The sequence below is a fragment of the Prionailurus viverrinus genome, chromosome A2 (assembly GCF_022837055.1).
Source record: "Prionailurus viverrinus isolate Anna chromosome A2, UM_Priviv_1.0, whole genome shotgun sequence".
NCBI classification, from domain to species: Eukaryota; Metazoa; Chordata; class Mammalia; order Carnivora; family Felidae; genus Prionailurus; species Prionailurus viverrinus.
In genome coordinates, this window is record NC_062562.1 from 119,091,392 (window position 1) to 119,113,805 (window position 22,414).

General features: G+C 39.1%; 1 protein-coding gene and 1 long non-coding RNA gene across 3 annotated transcripts in view; one reads left to right on the forward strand and one right to left on the reverse strand.

The window, feature by feature from the left end:
• SKAP2 (src kinase associated phosphoprotein 2) overlaps positions 1-13,571 on the reverse strand; it is a 181,367-nt gene extending 167,796 nt beyond the window's left edge. The window contains exons 1-3 of one of the 2 annotated variants that reach the window (XM_047840258.1): positions 13,331-13,571; positions 4,058-4,163; positions 3,438-3,463 (exon numbers count right to left, since the gene is read on the reverse strand). In XM_047840258.1, the coding sequence (XP_047696214.1) occupies positions 3,438-3,463; positions 4,058-4,163; positions 13,331-13,397 (199 nt within the window). In that variant the 5' untranslated portion in view covers positions 13,398-13,571. The remainder of the gene's footprint in view (positions 1-3,437; positions 3,464-4,057; positions 4,164-13,330) is intronic. The other variant, XM_047840248.1, reaches the window with a different exon arrangement.
• Positions 13,572-13,650: 79 nt separating this feature from the next.
• On the forward strand, positions 13,651-21,288 carry LOC125155231 (uncharacterized). Its single transcript, XR_007148096.1, has 3 exons — positions 13,651-13,929; positions 19,551-20,152; positions 20,904-21,288. It is a non-coding gene; the product is annotated as an uncharacterized LOC125155231 (long non-coding RNA).
• Positions 21,289-22,414: the final 1,126 nt, after the last annotated feature.

The window sequence follows — 22,414 nt, forward strand, 5'->3', positions numbered from 1 at the left end:
GTTGCTTACATTCAAATCTTTCTTACATATAAGTAAAATAAATGAATTTAGAAAATCAACTGATAATTTACTCTCAAGTCACAATTTATCAGACCTCCTGAAAAGAGAATCTAAGGACACCTGGCTGGCTCAGTCGGTTAAGCTTCCGACTCTTGATTTCAGCTCAGGTCATGATCTCACGGTTTCATGAGTTCAAGCCTGGGATTCTGCCTGGGATTCTTTCTCTCTCCCTCTCTCTCTGCCCCTCCCCCATTTGCACTGTCTCTTTCAAAAAAAAAAAATAAACTTAAAAAAAAAGAGAGAGTCTACACTTGAGTAGTTAAATATATAAGGAGATAAAATGAGGAACCTTTAATAAATTAAAGAAATGAAAACAGAAGTCTTTAGACAACAGCTTGCTTTGAAAATGAATATAAACAGCAAATAGAAAATTAACTTAATGAACAAGCTGCAATATCTAGGAGCCACTATAATAAAATAAGTTTCTACAAGTACAAACTATTCTCCCCCCACAAAAAAAAAAAAAGAAAATACTTCTTTTTAAATCCTCTAAGATCTCTGCACCTCAGTGTTTGAACAGTTATATCAATTCAACTAGTTCTAAGGATTGAAAAACACTGAACTGTAAATTCTGCACTGTGAAATCTCAGGATGAGCGGGGAGCACCTACAGTGTAAGGGGGGGGGAGGGAGGGAGGAAGGGTGACAAACATCTGTGCACACTAGACAAGCTAATAATTCACTAATTCGCTTAATAGAAATGAATAACTCTGAATTAATTCATTTTATTTAAGAACTGTTCACCTGGTCCCTTTTGCTTCCATTAATGATATTAAAATGGTACTTAACTGCCATTTTGAAAAGATAAAATAGATGAAATCAATAGGAATATAAAAGTGAAAAGGAGGAAAACAGCCTCTGTTTACTTCATTGTGACCCCATATTGACCTGAGAGAGAGAGAGAGAGAGAGAGAGAGAGAGAGACAGCAGGAAAACAGCCAAAAGGAATTCTGCCCAGGTCTCCTTGGATGAAGATAGCCCAAAACCCCAAAGGGAATTGTAAAAGAAAAAAGAAAAGTGGGGGCGCCTGGGTGGCTCAGTCGGTTAAGTGTCCAACTTCAGCTTAGGTCATGATCTCGCAGTTCGGTTCGTGAGCTCGAGCCCCGCATCAGGCTCTGTGCTGGCAGCTCAGAGCCTGGAGCCTGCTTCGGATTCTGGGTCTCCCTTTCTCTCTGCCCCTCCCCCGCTCATGCTCTGCCTCTCTCTCACAAAAATAAATAAACATTTTAAAAAATTTTAAAAAAAGGAGCAATATCGAAATACACTTAGATGAATTTATGTAGAGATCTGATAATTAATATCTTCCTATTTAAAAAAAAATGTATCTTGAATACTTTGCAACTATTAAGTACTAACTTTGCTACTCCTAACTACAGGAATAGTTTTTAGAACAAAGCTGAATATACTTTGAAGGTATAACGGCATAAAATTACTCAGCATCTCGTATTTGTCCAAGGTATGCACCTAATTTATCCACAGGCTTACTTTTAAGCAGGCACTCCTGGTGATTAGTTAACTCAATATAGGAATATTAAACTATAAATGACTTAGAGAAAAATGGTTATGGGGAATCTCTGAATTCTGTGTTATTTGAACTCTTATTCTAGGCTCATTTTTCACTTTCTATCAAATACTGTACAAATTTCCATTCTCTTTAGAAACAAAGACTATATCTCAGTAATATCTATACATCTGAACAAGCTCCTACCCTATTATTGAATCGTATAGTTACACAATGACTTCATTATCATGCTTTCTTAGCTTAAGATTTGTTAATGTACAAATAATTAAGTCACAATGAGAGTTTAATAAATAATCACCAGAACAAAATATGTCTAATACAGAATCTGAAATCTAGTATTCCTCTACAAACACTGCCCTGTATAAAAGTTATAATAAGAATGTATAAATTCATTATTTCTATATTCAACTAAGCAAAATGCAGTATAATTAAGCCCACAGTTGAAGACTGGTTGTAGAGTACAAAGAAGTAGGTATTTGTGGGGAAGGGGATTTTCCTTCTCTTCTCTTTATTTAATAATGTTAAAGATTTCTGGGGCAACTGGGTGGCTCAGTTGGTTAAGCATCCGACTTTGGCTTAGGCCATGATCTCCTGGTTTGTGAGTTCAAGCCCCGCACCGGGCTCTGTGCTGACAGCTCAGAGCCTGGAGCCTGCTTCGGATTCTGTGTCTCCCTCTCTCTCTGTCCCTCCCCCACTTGTGCACATGCTCGCGCGCTCTCTCTCTCTCTCTCTCTCTCTCTCAAAAATAAATAAACATTTAAAAAAATGTTTAATAGTGTTAAAGATTTCCATATGAAAAAAAAAATCTCATTCCCTCCAATCACAGTGATCTTGACGATTTAATGTGAAAAGAAACTATGGTTTCCTTTTAACTATTTGGGTTTAGGGTTTGTCTGGTTAATTCTTGGTTTACCGAAACCGTCATTACTCTCAGTTGGCAGAGGTATGAATTACTCTGTGGTGTCTGCTAACCCTCGTTAGAAGATGCCATACTGTTTTCCTCCCAGACCCAGATCCTAACTTCACATAGGTTAGCTGACCTCATGTTGTGACCCTCATTCCAGCATCCCCAGGCTTCAGGTCATGACCTATGAATTAGCATCCTGGAAGTAAGGGCCATACCCAGTTTCCCTTACAGAAGTGAAGACGTGAAAGTAGTAACTTCCTATGCCTTTCTTGTTTTGGTTTGCAACATGCTAAACAACCAACCCTCAAGTCTAAAGGAAGACAATCAGGTTACCTGCACGCTCAAGTATTTCAAACCAATCAAACTGAACTCCCTTCTTTGAACATTTCCATAGCATACACGTATTCACATCAAAAGAATCACAATGATAATAAAAAAAAAAATCATTTGGAAAAAATTTTGTCCGTGTTTCCAGACATAAACTGATACTGTCTTTAAGGCAATTGTCCTGTAAAAACATTATTACCTCGGAACAGCCGGCCCCAGGCCCTCCTGAGCCCACTGCTACTATAAAATCATCTCTGCTGTGGCAAATGGTGTTGGCGTGGTATTTCACCTGTGCTTTACCAAATCATTCCATGCGTAACTGCAAGTATATCCTTTTCTTAACACATTTCGGCCACAACGTGCTTTTTAAGAAACATTAACACCTAAGGATAGCAAATACATAAGATGTCTGCACCAGATTGTGCAGAGTAGATCCTGGATATGCTTTTTAATTTTTTTCTCAGCAGGGGGAGCTCGCACTCTCATCTTGAAAGTCGAGGTATACAATATGGAAATTTAAATTTTGATCCCAACTATCAAATGTCAGTATGTGTTAGATTACCCTACCGAACCTCTGCATAAGAAAAATAAAATGTCAAGTCTGACAAACTTGAAAATTTACCTTTGTCTTGAAATTCCTGAAGATAGCTGGAAAAGAAAGGAAGAACATTATATTTTAAAATGAGGGTTGACAAACCAAAACAAGGTCTGTTTGTTGGCAATAATTCAAATCTATTTTAAAATCTGCATTATAAACACACATTTAGAGAAAAAGTACTTCCCATCCTGAAATGACAATTCCAAAAGGCTTATGGGTTTATAATAAAAGTATTTTTAAAGACTGAAGTTAGAGTAGTAAAATCAGAATCTTTAAAATGCACCACATACATTTACTCATTTCCATATCTAGAGGTATTTATATTAAAATTCTCAAGCTACCTTTGTCCTAGCACGTAAACCCAATACACCCTCAAAAAATCAAAACGAACAGTTGGATTTTGGTAGCATGCTTAGAAAAAATATATAATCAAGAACATCCACAAAAAAAAAAAGGATAATATGATAAGCATGTCGGTTTTTAAAAACTATTATAGAGGACATATATTTTGTCTTTACAGTATTTAACACCAACTAAATTGGACATACAAAAAGTTAATTCTGTGATAATTCTTTATTAAAATGTTAACTACAAAGTTGCTTCTAAGTAAGAAATAAGTAACAAATGGCAAGGAAGTGACTTACATAGACTTCACATCTTTTATCTTCTTAATAAGGGATTCTCTCTTTTCCTTTGCTTTCTTGGATAAATTTTCCCCTCTCAGTGTGTCTGCTACAAATGTTTCAACATCTAAACCATGAAATATAAGAAACAGGATACAAATTATTGGAAAGAATCATTTTTTGTGAAGACAAATAGGACAATGATTGTTTCTACCCATAAGTGTTAATATCTGTACAATTTGTTACAGTTATTTATCAATCCAAAGCATAACAGTTGAAATATGTTTCAAATACTAAGTTGGACAAATCTGTTCACCACTTAGCTAATAAAATTTGTATGCTCTACTTATGCTTAGCACAGCAAATGCTATTTGGATGTTTGGCATCATTAAACCGGGGAGAAGCGCACAAGTTTTAATAAACTACGGTGCCCCATAAAACAAATTCTCTCATATAAAAGCAAGCACAGAGCTTTTATGCATGTGTTACTATCATTTTATAATATTTGGGAAGTTCCTATGTGAACAGGTCATTCACAATATAATATCGATATAAACTAATGTCTCTGGCAAGGGCCTGTTTTTCCCAGTGTAATCCATTTTGAGGTATGTGCAATATTTAATGTTTTAAAGGAAAAACTAAATCCCTTTTTCTAACCGAGATTCCCAGATCAAACCCCCCTCCTTCCTACCTGCTCCACCCATTCTGACCAGCCACCTTCAAAAATTGAAAGAAAAAAAAAACCCAAAACCTCTGTTGTGTGGTTTTGTGTGTTCTTGCTTCTTGCCTTGGTATTACCACCTGGAAATATTTTTTTAAATAAAGTTAGGAAGTGGCAAAAATACATTTGTCCACTATTTAGAAATATAGCAACCTAGAAATAAGATTTTCACAGATTCATATAACATTTCCACAGAGCCTCCTTTTTTTTTTAAATTTAGTAAACTTGTGAATTACTCTGCTTTCTAGTTCTCACTAGTACAAGATTCCAACTAATCCTGACTGGTTTGATTTTATAATAGCCCCATTCTTATTGTTCATGAAACATTATGCAACTTTAATTTTTATTCAGGAGTTCAAATCTTTGAGATATCTAATATAAAGGACCATGAAAAAATTTTAAAGTAGGTATGACTGTAAACCATCCATATTTCATATTGAAAAGATGTGGGTATATTTTACTTTCTTTTTATTTATTTAACTACTTTGTCTCCTAACTCACACTGACAAAAAGATAGTATAAAAGCATATAATAGTATATATAATTAATTCAAAGCGGTATAAGTCTTTCAACTGTACTTATAATTAACAATTTAAAACCTAGTATTTGAGATAGAATGTTATAATCGATTTTAAATTCTTGATTACAAAAGTATCTTGATCCAATAAGCAAGTTGATTAAACTGTTATCCCATATATTCATCATAAATGTATAGAGGTAATTTTTCACTAAATCAGTATGACAAGTGAAAGAATTAAAATTTAATCCTGGAATAATTTTTTTAAATAGCTTTCTGGTTTGACGTCCATTAATGACTAATGTTACAAGTTAAGTATCAAGATGAAATGAAAGCAAAATGTCACAGCTTCTCTTTACAAAGTATGGAGCGGTCCATATTTTGAAGGGGACATAGAGGCATAATCCATAACCAGTGCAAATTAGACTCAGATTTCTAAAGTGAGTTCAAAATAATGAAACTTTTTTTTTTTTAAATCACTCTCCTAAACTCTTTAATTTTTGTACACAGAGAAACAAGCAACCTTTGGACATTCACACATCAGGTGAAATGGAAAAGATCACTGGCTTCTCTGAGGTGGTTAGAATGAATCTAGTAACAAAGTGGAATAAGGGAAGGAGCAGCATGTCTGCTGCTGATTCTTTCTTCCAACCGGACTCAATACTTGGGAGAAGCTCTTGCACAATGATTGGTGAATTGTCTGCTTAATGTGACGCTGACTCAGTGTTTGTCTTTAATTCCCTCATCCACAAGTATTTAATTGCCTATTTTACATTTTCATTATACAATCCAAATTTAAACAAACGGGATCTATTTTAAATCTCTGGAAGCAGTAACAGAAGGAATTACAGCCCAAGAGTTATTTAAGAGGTCATTTCAGTTCTATAAAAACTCGGAAAACATAAAAAGCTGCAATGCTCTATTTAGGGTTTCCTAACACTCCCCCCAAATATTTTTAAAATACTGACCCATGCTATTTTATGAGGAAATGCTTGCTGAAAGAATGTGTGATTCTAGGAAGAATCCGTGTTGTTTGTTTGTTGAGGGGGAGGAGATTCGGAGATCGGGCACGGGGAAAAAGATCTGTATTTTTACAGGTTTGATGTATTTATCCTTAAATTAATCTCAGAAGGGGGGTTAAGGCAACTAAAAAGATTTAATAAACACCGATTTCTTAAAATAAATTATTTTCCAAGGAGACGTGAAAAGTGTAAGAACTGTTTTTGCTGTTTTCTGGAGGGGGTGGGTCTTCCCCTCTTTTTCTTTTTTTTTTTTTTTTTTTTTTTTTTTAACAAATGAGTTAGGAACTTGAAAGTGGAATTGATTCCTGAAATCTTGGTTTGTTGGTGCCCACAGATTCAGTCGGTTTTGAAGTTTTTGAACTCCGGGCTATTTCTTAAAATCCACACTGTGCCCATTTATTTTCGAACTGAACCAAGCAGCCTCTCCCGAGCCCCGGACACCCTGTGGGTGCGCGGGGGACCTTCCACCGGGTCCCTGCGGGAAGCAGGCGTCCCGTTCGTCCAGCGCAAAGACAGGGCGAGCGCTGCAAAGTGACTCGGGCTTTCCTGGGAGACGTTTCGGCTCCACGGTCCTCAAACACTCGCCACTCCCTCCGACTGTTAAACCCCAGGGTCCGCGTCACGGGCGCTGCGAGCAGGGAGCACTGGGTTTGGGGCAGCGCCCTCGCCAGACAAACGCGACTGGATCTGCGGCTTTGTAGCTCAGAGCCAGGGTAATATTTCAAAAGCGGCCAATAAAAGTCCTGGACAAATCAAGCGCTCCTCCGGCTGGTCGGAAAAGAGATTTGAAGCTTTTGATTGTGCCCTGAGTAGCCCTGCAAACGATAAACTGGCAAGCGTGTTAGCCCTCTCCTACCTTCCTTTAGGGGTCGTGTCCCTCGGTTAATATGTAGATTTCACTGACTCCAGGCTGCCTGTAATTCGGGGAACAGCCGTAATTCGATTGCAGGAAAAGGTCAGCCCGCCTCCTCGCTAGCCTCTCGGCCTGGCGAGTTAGAATTCCTCTTCCTCAGAGGGAGGGGTCTCCATTCACGCAGTCACCAAAGCGTGGGGACCCGCCCGGCTCGCGTGGAGAATGCGCAGCTCCCAGGAGCCCCGATGCAGCAGGTTTAACCCCCACCCCCGCCCCCGCCCCGCCCCGCGGCCACACAGACCTCGGGTCAGCGCCGCTGGTACTTAACCCCAGAATTAGCCCCATCTCCATCAGCCTCTGCCCCGGAGTCATCGCCAAGGAAAGAGTTATCCCAGGGACTGTAAATGTGGTAGTGATTTTTGTTCCTGTTACCCCTTAACACTGTCAAGAATAAACCTTATCTCCAGGTACAACTGTAAAGATCTGGGGGAGAGGGCCCTGAGATCAGACTTACAACTGCTCTGTAGATAACTATTAACGTCTGCAAACAAAATGAAAAGATGGCATCATGTCTTGGCTCAGCAATCTTCAAGCAGTTGAAGTTAAAAATCTCTCAAAAGCCATAGGAACCCCTAAGAGGCAAACACTTAGCGTACCCCAAATCATGAATGGTACTCCAATTACCCTTTTTTTCTGTACATATGGACCCCCAGAAAAACTGCCTACCGCTCATGTCTTCCCTTAGAGCCCAAGTGGCTAGGACAGGTATCTAACACATCTCACACACACACACACGCACACGCACACACACACACACACACACACACACACACACACACACACACAGACACACACACACAGCCTCTGTGCTGGCCTGAATTGTATAGGACTGAGTCCGCTACCATTTGCTCAGCCCCAGATCAATAACATAAGTGTAAAACCAATTACACCTCACCCCCAAATGGCTTTACTACTTAATTGCACATCTTTCTCTACTTTATGAATTGGGCCAGGTTTCACTAAGAATTCACGAAGGTACTATTACTAAACTTACCATGGTAAGAGTCTCAGCCAAACTTTAGGCTGACATCAGAACAAAATAAATAAAATAAATAAAATAAAATAAAATAAAATAAAATAAGCTTTTTTTCTCAGCTAAAGGGAGGTGTATGGTCTGACCAAACACCTACTGGTAAAAACATAAAAATCAATCAAACGGGGCACATGTAGATCAATGGAGCCAATGCCCAAAGTTGGAAAATGGCTAATTGAAAAGTTATTGATTCCTTAATCAATGTCTTTCTCCTGATTACCTAGCACTTTTACAGGTTACGGTTATATTGTGAATTTTCCAAACGTGGAAGAAGAAATGTGAACAAGCACCAGGAGTTCTCATAGTACAATAAGTAAAACATTCCTAAGTCTTAGAATCCAATCATCTGACAAAATTTTCAAAATTGGCTTTGGAGGCTAAATGATTTATTCTGATAGAAAACTGGGCTGTTGAAGAATACAGATGAACATCTTTCACCTCTAAAAGATGACTCTTGATAAATAACACCTTATAATAATCAAAATCTTTTTACCACTCATTTTCAAAGAAGCCACAGTGAATAACAGATTAGTCTGAGATTTACACTAGATTCACTGTTAGGTAGCATCTATTGTAATGTGTTCAGTATGTGATTGAAAAAGAAATGTAAACTCAGTGGAATGAAAAAGATAGACTTGGCTTTAATTGAAAAAGACAAACTAAGTGAATAATGAGTATATAAAAACTAGCCTATGCCACTTTTATCACCCATATATGACACTTAATCTGAAATTTATGAGAGACAACTGAACTGTGTTTCAAATCACCAGAGGGTTTTCCAATGCTGTTGTTTCTATCTTCCTTCTAGTAATATTTTAATGCTGGTAATGTAGAGATAAACTCATTTGGAAATTTTTTATAGACTTCTCATTTTTCAATATATTTAGATTCCTTTTTTTTATTAAAGAAAGCCAGTGATAACTTGGGTTGAATAACTATAAAAATCATACATACTATCAAGAGCTTTATTTAGTAATCTGAAATAAAAAATACTTTCGATGGAAACCGATGTTGGAAAACAAGTCAGCCAAAGATCCCCTCCTTAAAAAAGGTAGAATATTATATGCTTAATAGAGGCAAATAATTTTTTTTAGTATCACATCTTAATTCATCTACATTATTTGACCCATACAAGAAATTTAAAATTTTTGATCCCTTGACTTACAAACACATATTCCTGTTTCTAGAAGAGAAAACCTTAGAGGTGTCGTAGTCTGATTTCACTTTGAGATCAAATGTCTTCATATCAGCTTGATGCTCATTAGCTATTACCGCCAAAATAGGGCAGGCTTATTCTTGCTCTGTAGGAAAATCCAGGTGCTAAAGAAGTAGGTGACTATTGGTGACTCAGTAGGTGGCACTCTTCCCTTTACATACTCAGCCAATGCCCCAGAAGGAAATTATGGGACACTAGACGTACCATAAATAATTCTCATAGGAAAAATAAACCCAAAATGTTGACCAAATTATAAACAGAACTTAGGAAAGGTGGAAATCAAACCATACTATTCTCAGCACTGAAAAAATTCTCCCTCTATTTCAACTGAACTGCATTCTGTATAGATTTTAATGTGTGAAGCTTAACAAAAAAAAAAAAAAAAAAAAAAGAGTTCTGGAAATCCCCAGTAGGGGAAAATGCAATATTTCTAACCAAGTCTGCCGTGTGAAAAAATTTCACACAGATATTGCAGAAACGATCGGGCCACTTTGTTTACTGTTTGTTTGGTTTGGTTTTGATTTTTCAGAGTCCTGACAACCACTATGTTTTTCTTTTAACGTTGGTGTCATTTTCTAATTTAATAAAAAGGAACTTATATCCTCTTACAGGCTTCCTTTTTAAACATGTTGTCCTAAAACAAATGTATGAGAATGAATGGGAATATCTGACTGCAAACCACTAAGGCTCCAGTATTCAAAGGGTGATTAAACAAATGAAGGGGGTTGGGGGCCAGTGCTTCTAGTTCCTCTCACTTTCCTGCCTGCCTGGAGGAAAAACTCACATAAATCAAGATTATTCTTGCTGTTAGCCCTAGTCAAAATATTTGGATGTAGGAAAAGATTAAATGCACAAGATTTGGAATTATCCATTGCTTCCAATTATCCAGGCGAAACCTCTCCTTCCAACGTTGCGAAAAAAAACATTAAAGGTTGCCTGTAGTGCCTATGGCAGGTCGAAATTGACTTTTAACAAAAAATCTGTAAACTTTTTCTCTATTCATGTAACAGAAGAATAATACAACGCTTTTATAAGGAGCATAGGCTTTCAAGATTTAATATACTGATTCCACAGAAATATAAATCGCTGACAGTCAAAACTATACAGCCACTTTTCCAAGAGTATCATTAAATGTGAGTTAAGGATGATAGCATCTATGGGTTTTTGCATTTCGATAGAACGTTTTAGAGGGAAAGAAATGAGAGGAGAGGGGAACAAATATCGAAGCCTAAAACTGCTACAATCAGAAAGAAAAATAGAGAGAAAATAATATAAACTGGTAAGAATACCTTTGAGCACCTCTAGCGCAATCAAGCAGTTGAAATGTCAAACATTTGACACAGAGGACATATAACGCTTTGGAAAATAGGCACACGAAACACAAAAGGAACTGTCCAAAGCAATGTTATTTTGATAGGCATTATCTTTTGACTTGATATCCTTTTCTTCTGTAGGCAAGGGATTTCAAGTGCCTGAAAAGTCTAGTTCCTTGTCTTCTCTGGCTTGGAATTCTAGCACAGCACCATGAATTCACTGTTAGAGAGCTCAACTGTTAACTACAACCACGGCTACCAAAATCTCCTTCTTGGTTCCAAAGAAAGTACTAGGTAATCCAGCAATCTCTAAAATGTAAGCCAATGCTCTCCCTGTAGAGTTTTAGTAATTTTTAAATCTAGCCATGTACTATTACCCAACACATTTGAATTATGCAAATAATCATGTACAACCCCAACAGAAGTTTTTGGATGGAAACTGTGAAAAGGCTGCAGAGAACGTTTATTCCCGAAACCTTTCCTACCCCCAAAAGATTTTAATTACAGTCAAACATAAAATGTTAAGCAACTTTATTTGAATGATGAGTTAAAAAAGAAAACTGAAAAACACTGGTTCACTTGCTTCATTTCTTTAAAAAGTATAGATAGACAATAGATATTTTCTCATATCCATACCTCTTAAAAATGTCCTCTGAAAATAAAGTATAAGCCAAATTTACAATCTCCAAAATGTTAGTATTTTACTATTTGTTTTTAATACTTCGTGTGTTTTAATATGTGGCTTGCTTTCAGGTGAAAAAATGAAAACAACAGTAAGATGACTTTTAAAACACTCATTTCAGACATTATGCAGGCATATTAACTGACTAAAGAGAAATAAAGGAAGTTAGCATTCGGAGATAATTTAAATATTATGTAATTCTAAGCTTTCAACTAAATTACAAAAATAAGGGCCACACGAAATATTTGTAATTATGGGGATCAGAGAATAATGAGTCTCATAACCTATAAATCATACTATGTGCAAATGTTTGATTATGGACCCAAACAAGAAACTGCTTACTGTTGGGAGCTCTCAAGCTTTAAAGGGGTGCACCCAGAGGTCTGCACTTTAGTTCTTAAATTCAAAAAGTTCACACCTAGAAAATCCTGAAAGTGGTGCCATCTACTTTTGGAATAATGATAAACACTTCTCTGGTCTGGTTATTAAAATAATATTCTAAACACACAATTCCAGCAGTGTAACAATGAAAATGTTAACTGTCGTAAAATAAAAGCAGTACTCGAGTGAAACTCTCATATAATGGAATAAAAGCTGCCTTAAATCAGTCTTTACAGTTCTTTATATCTCCCTTAGTGGTACCCATTAATGACAATAAGCAATTCTTAGAGTAAAATACTATACCACCACAAATGCATTTATCACCCTGTAATCATGTTCAAACATAAGTCTCCATTCACACACTACTGGTTTTATTCTCTTGATCATATTCATGATGCTAACCAGCAAAACAGCATATTAGGAGATTTGGTCTCACACTGCTATAACAGCAACTTACTATTTAAAATGCCACATGTCAGATATTAAGGGTTAAAATAAGCACCTTGTAATATACATCCAAAAGAAACTCTTTTAATCCAGTTATCCATGAGCAATATTGAAAGATAAATACTTAGGAGACGACTCAAGTAAAACAATCCAAATTCAGTTTCTAGAATTCTGATGTACGCAGGACAAAGTGAATGATAAGAATTCCAAGAGCATCAGGATAGGTAAGATTTGTGCTACCCTGAAAAGATGTATTTTCTGCCTTGTGCAGAAATATACATCTCCATATCTAGTATAGAGATGGACTATAGCAGTGGATTCGTCACAGCCTTGAAGAACCGCATCCTGAACTCCTAATGTAAGTTCCTATAAATGGTCACTTAAGACTTAAAAGGGGAAGATGAGGATGCAAAGATGTACTTTCATCGTGTGACACAGGAAGTTGGACCTTAATACATACTTCCTTTTTTGTTTTAATATGTTACTCAGGCTGAAAACAAGTGGCTATTTGAGAACCAAGCCCTCTTTCAAAGTCTTAAATATGAGCACAATGAATGTTTAAGAAAAATGGGAGTTTTGGAAATGACGAAACCTTGCGTCCCACAACCCCTAACACCTGTAGCTCAGACATCTTTTTGCATTTTTACACCCTTCTCCTCCATTGGTCAGGCCACCAAAGGACTACTTCTTTGACTTCTGATCCCTTCCCAGTTCTCACACACGCATTACTATTCCCTCTCCCTCCCTCGCCTCTTTCTCACACACGCACACGACGTCCTCACGATGCATACAGAAATGTCCTGATCCAATTAGTGTAGCTCATCAAAAAGGGCTCCCCCAACATCCTCGGACCAAATTTCAACACACGCCCACTCCCTTCCTCAAACCCCTCTTTCCCCATTCCCAGTCCCGCTCCCACCGGCCAGGACACATGGGAAGCGTGGGGAGGGAGGGCATACACTCTGAATGCTTCTGTCCCCACCGGCTCGCCGTCCCCTGGCCCCCGCCCCCGCCCCGGCAGCGTTACCCGCCCCCTTCCCGCTCTTTACCTGCCAACAGGTTCCTAATTTCCTCAGGGAGGGGGTAGGGAGAGGAGGTGCTGCTGGGGTTGGGCATGTTAGGGAGCGCGAGGCGTGCGGAGGGGAAAGACCTGTGCTGAAAAGGGAATCGACGGCCTGGAGTTGCGGCTGCGACCTAGACTCGGGCTAGCGGTCCCGCTAAGGGCAGCGGGGCTACGAGTCCGGACACTGCCGGGCCGGGGTTCACAACAAGGAAGTCACTAAAGCCCCAGCCAGCAGCGGCCGGACTCTCGGCCCAGCCCCTCCCGGCAGATCGGGGCGGGGCGATGGGCTGGGAGGAGAACCAAAGGGCCTGAGGGGCCGAACTGCGCATGTGTATCCTTCGGTTTTCCTAGCCTCGGAAAAGCGCTTCAGAGCAGACCACGCCCACCTCACGTAAGGGAGCGGGAGGAGCCGCTGGTGGGAAGGGAGCGAACTCCGGCTGCATCAGCTGATCCGGAGCCTGAAGCGCCTTGCAGCCATTTTGGTTACTGGTACCTCCACAACTGCTGACCGTTTCTCCAGGATCCCGAAAATTAAGATGTCCATAGTACCTCTAAGTTTTCCGATTAAGGGACCTCTGGCCAACGGTAAGCCCGGCCGAGGTTTAACACCTCGCGTAGTAACCCGCAGGAATTTTCAGCCTCCCTAAACTATTATGGCTTTCTTTGTCCGTTTGAATGAGGTAACCAAGACCCATCTTCCGCCAGTCTTCCCTGAGAGGTCAGTCTGGAACTGCTCCAGAGAGCAATCCGATTGGCTCTTAAAATTACTTTTCTGCCTGATTCTCATTGTTGGGGCGACTTCCCCCGGTACAAATGAAGAGTGAGGAGTTCTAGTCACTGGCCTTTTGAGTTAAAAAATATATATAGCTAAATAGACATCGATACTACTGTCCCATCTGTAAACATCAAAAAGAAAATTGCTAGTGATTAGAATGGAATTATAAAATGTGTTCAATCCAACCTGATCGTTTAGTCAACAAAATGCTTATTGCATGTCTTCTATCTGTAAATCGTAACAGATTTTCTCTAAAACCCCAAAGACACGTTCTGGTGTCTTTAAAGTAAGTGTGTGTGTGTGTGTGTGTGTGTGTGTGTGTGTGTGTGTGTATTCTGTATACGGTGTATATTCTCTGTATATGTATATACCAAATATGTGTGTGTATGTTTATATATGCTTAATGCCCCCCCCCCCACATACATACTTCATATGAGAACTGCCCTGGCAAAACTCTTTCTTTCATGCTACTATTGTATTGTAAACACTGTATTGTGGTTCCAATCACAGTGTAAATTGTTTATTCCTCTACCCTCCAACCCTCACTAAATCAATAGTCCTCAAATTTCAGTTTGCATTACAATGACAGAACTATTAACAATACAGAGTCTCAAGTTCCACTCCCAGAGATTCTAATTCTACTTAGGGTGGGACCTAATTATTTGCATTTTAAATGAGCCCCAGGTAGTTCTGATTCTAGACAACCTGAGATTTGTTGGGGCTTTTTGTTGTCGTTGTTGTTTTTAATTTAAATTTTAGTTAGCATACAGTGCAATATTGGTTTTAGGAGTAGAATTCAGTGATTCATCACTTACATACAACACCCAGTGCTCATCACAGTAAGTGTCCTCCTTAATACCCATCACCTGTCTAGCCCATCTCCTACCCACCTCCCTCCATAAACCTTTAGTTTGTTCTCTCTTTTAAGAGTCTCTGGTGGTTTGTTTCCCTCTCTTCTTTTCCTCCCTTCCCATATGTTCATCTGTTTTGTTTCTTAAATCTCACATCTGAGTGAAATCATATAGTATTTGTCTTTCCGTGATTGTCTTCTTTCGCTTAGCATAATACATTCTAGGTCCATCCACATGGTTGCATATGGCAAGATATCGTTCTTTTTGATGACTGAGTAATATTCCATGGTGTGTGTGTGTGTGTGTGTGTGTGTGTGTGTGTGCGCGCGCGCGCGTGTGTGCACCACATCTTCTTTATCCATTCATCAGTCAGTGAACATTTAGGTCCTTTCCATAGTTTGGCTATTGTTGACAATGCTGCAATAAACATTGGGGTGTGTTTACCCTTTCAATCTGTATTTTTTTATCCTTTGGGTAAATACCTACTAGTATAATTGCTGGATCATAGAGTAGTTCTATTTTTAGTTTTTTGAGGAACCTCCATACTGTTCTCCAGAGTGGCTGCACCAGTTTGCATTCCCACCAACAGTGCAAGAGGGTTGTCCTCTCCCCGCATTCTTGCCAACACCTGTTGTTTCTTGTATTGTTAATTTTAGCATTCTGACAGGTGTGAGGTGGTACCTCATCGTGGTTTTGATTTGTATTTCCCTGATGATGAGTGTTGAGCATCTTTTGATGTGTCTGTTAGCCATCTAGATATCTTCTTTGGAAAAGTGTTATTCATGTCTTCTGCCCATTTCTTACCTGGGTTATTTGTGTTTTGGGTGTTGAGTTTGATAAGTTCTTTATAGATTTTGGATATTAACCCTTTATCAGATATGTCACTTGCAAATATCTTCTCCCGTTCTGTAGGCTGCCTTTTAGTTTTGTTAATTGTTTCCTTCACTATGCAGAAGGTTTTTCTTGATAAAGTCCCACTAGTTCATGTTTGCTTTGTTTCCCTTGCCTCTGGTGATAGTAAGAAATTGCTCTGGCCAAGGTCAAAGAGGTTGTTGCCTGTGTTCTTCTCTAGTATTTTGATGGTTTCCTTTTTCAACATTTAGATCTTTCACCCATTTTGAATTTATTTTTGTGTATGGTATAAGAAAGTGGTCCACAGGTAGCTGGATGGCTCAGTCAGTTGAGCATCTCACTTCGGTTCAGGTCATGATCTCATGGTTTGTGGGTCTGAGACTCGCATTGGGCTCTGTGCTAACGGTGTGGAGACTGCTTGGGATTCTCTCTCTCCCCCTCTCTGTCTGCCCCTCCCCAACTTGAATTTTCTCTCTCTCTCAAAATAAATAAATAAACTTTTAAAAAATGGTCCAGTTTCATTCTTCTGCATTTTGCCGTCCAGTTTTCCCAATATCATTTGTTGAGGAGACTCGTTTTTTTCCCATTGTATGTTCTTTCCTGCTTTGTAGACATCCTGGGATTTGATGTTGAGAATCACTTTATCACTTTCCAGCTCCTAGATGGCACAATATTTGTCATAACATATCTTTCATCCCCACTTGGAACCTTAAATCTGACAGAGTAATGGCTCCGTTAATATTTCATACAAAAAAAGTCTAGACAGTAATAGTAAAAAATTAAGTAGTCAAATGCAATGACATTTTTGTACAATTCTGTAAGAGATACAACACACACTAATTGGAAAAGGAAAAATTAGAACATGTTGAAGTCCTCTCAAAACAAAGCAAAAAACAGGGGTGCCTGGCTGGCTCAGTCAAAAGAGCGTGTGACTTTTGATCTCAGGGTCATGAGTTTAAGCCCCACGTTGGGTGTGGAGATTATCTAAATAAATAAATAAACTTTAAAAAACAAAAACAGGACAAAAATTTTATAATGGAAGTAAAATACACAAATAATAATAATAATAAAACACACCCAAAACAAACCGAGTCCCTAAAATGGAATCTGAAATTCCTACTCAGATTTAGTAATGTGATGAATTATAGAAAGAGTACTGTGGGGCGCCTGGGTGGCTCAGTCAGTTGAGCATCCAACTCTTGATTTCGGCTCAGGTCATGATCTCACAGTTTCATGGGTTCAAACCCTGCATCAGGTCCGTGGAACCTGCTTGGGATTCTCTCTCTCCCTTTCTCTGCCCTTCCCTCACTTGTACTCTCTCAAAGTAAATGAACATAAATAAATAAAATGTAATTTATTTTTTAAAAAAAAAGAATACTGAAAATTAGAATTCTTTTTGGTGGAGGTAAAAGTAAATAGTCTTTTTACAACACGGGCCCTCTAGCTTCAAAGAATTGAGAATTATTACTCTTAAACTACAAAATTATCTTCCTTCCTAAAGAAGAAAGAAACTATTTCTTGGGCATTTTATATTAGTGAGGAGTCTTTCCTCCCTTTACAGTTATCACATATAATTCTTTGCCTTGTCACATTTTTTATTAAACCAGGCCTCCAAATGTTCCTATCCTTTGTTTCCTTCTGATAGAACTGACCACATTTTTTCTTTATTCTTGTGTCTCATTTATTTATTTACACTCCACTCATCCCACAAAGGAATTGAAGTGATTTACTCTTGTATCAAATAGACAGTTTTCTGGAGTGGATCAAATGGACAGTGTCTACACTGCTCATTATGACAAGTCATTCTTGTTAGTGACAGGAAACTATTAAGATTGCCTTAAAATATATAGCATCTAGTAGTCCAAATAAAAAAGGCAATAACAGAAAATGGACTTTTTGTGTGAAACACATTTCCCCTACTTAGGAAACCATTCTCAGACACAGGTTTGTGATGGATTCAGTTGGGCAATGCTTTGTATACTCTATCATTTTTACTGTTTATTGTTAAACTTACTGAAATTGATTATAAGACAGGAAGAGAAATAAATAGAGGCCAGAAGAAATATTATTTCTCTTGTTTCCAAATGTTTCCTTAACAAAAACTAGGAAGGAAATCAAATCATACTTTACATTCTTTAAACTAGTCCCATTAGGTAAAAAAAAAACCAAAAGAGTAATAAATGAAATTTAAAATCTCAACCTGTTAGAGCAGTAACAGCTTCCCTACCATTCCACAAAGAAGAGACTAGAAAATCTTATGATTTGTCTTCTCAAACTGGAATCCTCCAGTTCAATGAAGATGTATATATGGATATATAAAGAGAGAACTATATATATATATATATATATATATATATATATATATCCTATATATATAACTATATATATATATAACTATATATATATATCCCTGTAACTAAAGCTAACCCCTTTCCTGATGTTTTTCAAATTTAGCTGAATAAATATTTGCCAATAGGCCTAGGATTAAAAGAATCTAAAGGAGCACTGAAGAAAAACAATGAGCTAAAACACAATTTACCTCTTTTTCTTTACCCCTCTCCTCTTTGTTTAGTTTGGCATTCATAAGGCATGTGGGGAAAAAATTATATTTTATACTTAGGCATTCTATAGTTCCTTGTTGCTGCATAACAAAACTTGGCTTTAAACACTTAGTATCTCGCGTAGTGTCTGACGGTCAGGAATCCATGAACATTTTAGCTGGGTGGCCCTGGTTGCAGTCATCTGAAGACTCAACCATAGCTAGAGGATCAGCTTTCAAGGAAGTTCACCCACGGGACTGTTGGCTGGAGTCCTCCAGTTCCTCTTTGGCTGTTGGCAAGAGGCCTTAGTTCCTCACTCCATAGACTTCTCCCTGGGCTGCTTAAATGTCCTCTTGACATGGCAACTGGCTTCCCCCAGAGCAAGTGATCCAAGAGATAGCACAGCTAAGACAGAAGCCGCAGTGTCTTTATCACTTAATCTCAGAAGTGGCATCACTTTGCTGCTGCTATATCGTCTGGGTGACACAGACCAAACCTGCTATAGAGAGGGAAGGGACTATACGAGGCTGTGAATGAATACCAGGAGGGGAGAATCACTGGGCCTGTATTGAGAGCTAGCTACCACAGTCAGCCCTCTTCCCCCACCCCCCAGTCATTCACATTTCTCTCCCATGCGAAATATACCCATTCCCTCCCAAAGCCACCTATAAAGTCTCATCCTATTACAACAGCAGCTCAAAATCCAGCATCTCATTATCTAAATCAAGTCAGGGTATGGATGCTGCTGCTTAAACACAGCTCCTCGAGTACAGTTTTCTCAATTTAAAGACCTATGAAGTAAAAAGACAAGTTACCTGCTCTCCACATAACACGCAATGGTGACACAGACAATGAGATGGTTATCTACAAAGAGATAACCATTGTAGACGTTCCTATTCAGAAGGGGTAGGGACAATGAGAAGTATACAGTGACTACTGGTTCGTAGCAATTCTAAAATCCAACCTGGGAAATGTGGAACGTTCTTTGATTAAAAGCAATTCTATTCCCACCTGGGATAACGTCTCTATGGGTCTTGGTTCTATCTTCTGAGTCATCCTTCTTCGCCCATGAAAGGTAACCCATGTTTTCAGTTGCATAGTTTGCTCAACCAGCTTTCTGTCAATGGTCTTTTGGAAGTCAAAAGACCCCTTTTCATTTTGTACTCTCACTGTCTCCATCTCTGTCAGGGTTCAAGCAGAGAAGTGAAACTACCAGAGTAGAGGTAGAGATATATGAAGAGATATACGAACATATAAGATATATGAAGATATAAGAAGAGATATATGAAGAAATCTGTCACAGAGGTTTGACCCTACAAAATTTGGGAATGTGGTTAAACTGTCTCTGTAAGGCTGTTACTTTTGGATCCGTGGCTGGAGCTTGAAGTCCACAAGGCAGGGAGTCACGAAGGGAAGATAGAGGAGACTCACGACAAGTTGGAATGCAGAAGCACAAGCCATGGTCACGGGGACCTCCTGAAACAAAAGCTATCTTCTGCTGCCCCTGACCCTGACATCCTGCAGAAGCCAGAGTCCTTTGTTCCAGAATTAAAAACACATTTGACTCAAGAGTCAAAACTGAAAGGAGGATCTGGCAGAAGACCGAGCAACTTGCCCTCTCTGGCTTTCTGGCCTGGCTGCTGCCACATGCCACGGAGGTGAACCAGAAGATAAGCAACAATATACGCGAGCTACAAAGTGACTCCTGTATCACTCCTGTAAATCTCACACAAGAATCTCTTTTGTGACCCACCCCAGCCAGAAACACATAAAAGGGAATTCCAGGAAAAGTAGGTTGACAGATTGCAAAGCCACCAAGCACACACTTGTACTATTGTAAGAATGGAAAGGTGCCTGGCTGGCTCAGTCAGTGGAGCGTGCAACTCTTGATCCCAGGGTCATGAGTTCGAGCCCCACACAGGGTGTAGAGATTACCTAAAAATATATAAGGTGGACTAGACAAAAGAAGCAATTGAAATCTTGATTTTTTTAAGTTCATTTATTTTGAGAGAGATAGAGAGCAGAGAAGAGGGAGAGGCAAAGGGGGAGAGAGAGAATCTCAAGGAGGCTCCATGCTGTCAGTGTGAAAATGAAGAGTCAGACGCTTGACTGACTGAGCCACCCAGGCTCCCCGAAATCTTGAATTTATTTTGTGGCCTAATACCTATTTAAAACTTTTTAAACCTGTGTCTTTCAAGTCATCTAGTATGGGCTTTTTAAAGAATTTTCAGAAGTGGGGGCAGGGAACCTGGGTGGCTCAGTCAGTTGGGTGTCCCAACTCCTGATTTCGGCTCAGGTCATGATCTCAGGGTTGTGGGATGGAGTCCTGCATTGGGATCCACACTGAGCACTGAGCATGGAGCCTGCTTAGGATTCTCTCTCTCTCTCTCTCTCTCTCTCTCTCTCTCTCTCTCTCCCCCTCTGCCCCTCTCCCTTGCTCACTCTCTCTCTCTCTAAAATCAAAAATAAGAGAATTTTCAGAAGTGAAGGTTTGTTGTCATTTTCTAAATTCTCATCCCTCTCTTCATTTGAATCATCTAGGGCTGCTGGGGATGAGTTTATCGTTGTGTGGTGCCAGCCAGAAAAACACTATTTTCTCACTGGAATTCATATGAGGTCATTTACCCTTAAAAGGTATGACACAGAACCCACCAGAGCCAACAGGTTCTGACAGATGCAGCTCACTAACTTGCCTTTTCAGTTTTTAGGTCAGTAACAGCCCTCTTCTCCCTTTAACTGATGTTAATTTCCCCCATCCAGACTCTCAATGCTTTGGAGACGTCACATTGTAAGGTCAGTCCTGATGGTAACCTGGCTCTGACCTCATATACTGGTTCTAGTAACTAAGTTTCTCCAGCCTGGGTTCTGAAACCAAGTCTTTTACCTTGCCTACCTTCAGTAAAAGGGACATATTTGTTTGGATTACGTTTAGCCCTCTTGGACTATGGCTGTCTTATTCTCACAGTCTTGATTTATATCTGGTAGATTCTAGGTAGATCTCCAGAGAAGGGATGGACCCATATCCCTGTGTTGCCTTTTACTAATCAGGCTAGGTTGGTATGTGCACTAACCACATGCCAAGAAAATGCTCATTCTTTATATTATATAAAATTGAATGCAGACCTCCCTCCTCCTTTCCATGTAAACTGTTTTACTCCTCCATGGTTTGGTGAAGTCACCTTGAGCTGTGAATAGCTACATCAAAAGACGAGAACTTTTGATTCTCTCCCGTAATTATTTTCTTCAAAATCTTTATTTTCTACCTTAGAGTTCCAAATTGAGTGACCTTGAAGATTCCATTTTATTCTTGGCTCAGAAGAGACAGAGATTATCCTGGAGCTTAATATAAGAGATAATGTGCAAGGACACTGGTATAGTTTAAGCCTTTCCAGGGGTGGCTGACTCAGTTGGTAAAGCATGTGACTCTTGACCTCAGGGTTGTTAGAGCCCCATGTCGGGTGTTCACATTACTTAAAAATATATTCAATATAATTTAAGCCTTTCCAGTCCACCCCATTCCCAAGGATGATCCCAACCTGCACTCCCTGAAGTTCTACCAATCAGAGACAAGAGAGTGGATGGGTAAGTGTCTCCCTGTACACCTCAATCTAGGCTGGTTTGAGCAGTCAGGTCATCTTATACCTGGATTAAGCACCCTGTGGCTTAGATGAAAGATAACTGAAAACAGTGTTTTGGAATTTCAAACATCCTGAGAGAGGCACCGGGGTGGCTCAATCATTAAGCATCCAACTCTTGACTTTGGCTCAGGTCATGATTTCATGGTTTGTGAGCCCCACGTTGGGTTCTGTGCTGACAGTGCAGGGCCTGCTTGGGATTCTCTCCCTCTCTCTGCCCCTCCCCCACTTGCGCACGCACGTTCTCTCTCTCTCAAAATAGATAAGCATTTATATATATATATTTTAAAAACCATATTAAAAAAAAATCCTAAGAGAAAGCAGGCTGCATAGACCTTCCAAGGAATGGTTTCAAGACTAGCTGTGTAAACCAAGCAAGGCGTTCATGGGTATATTTTATGCTGTGTGCCCTGCTCT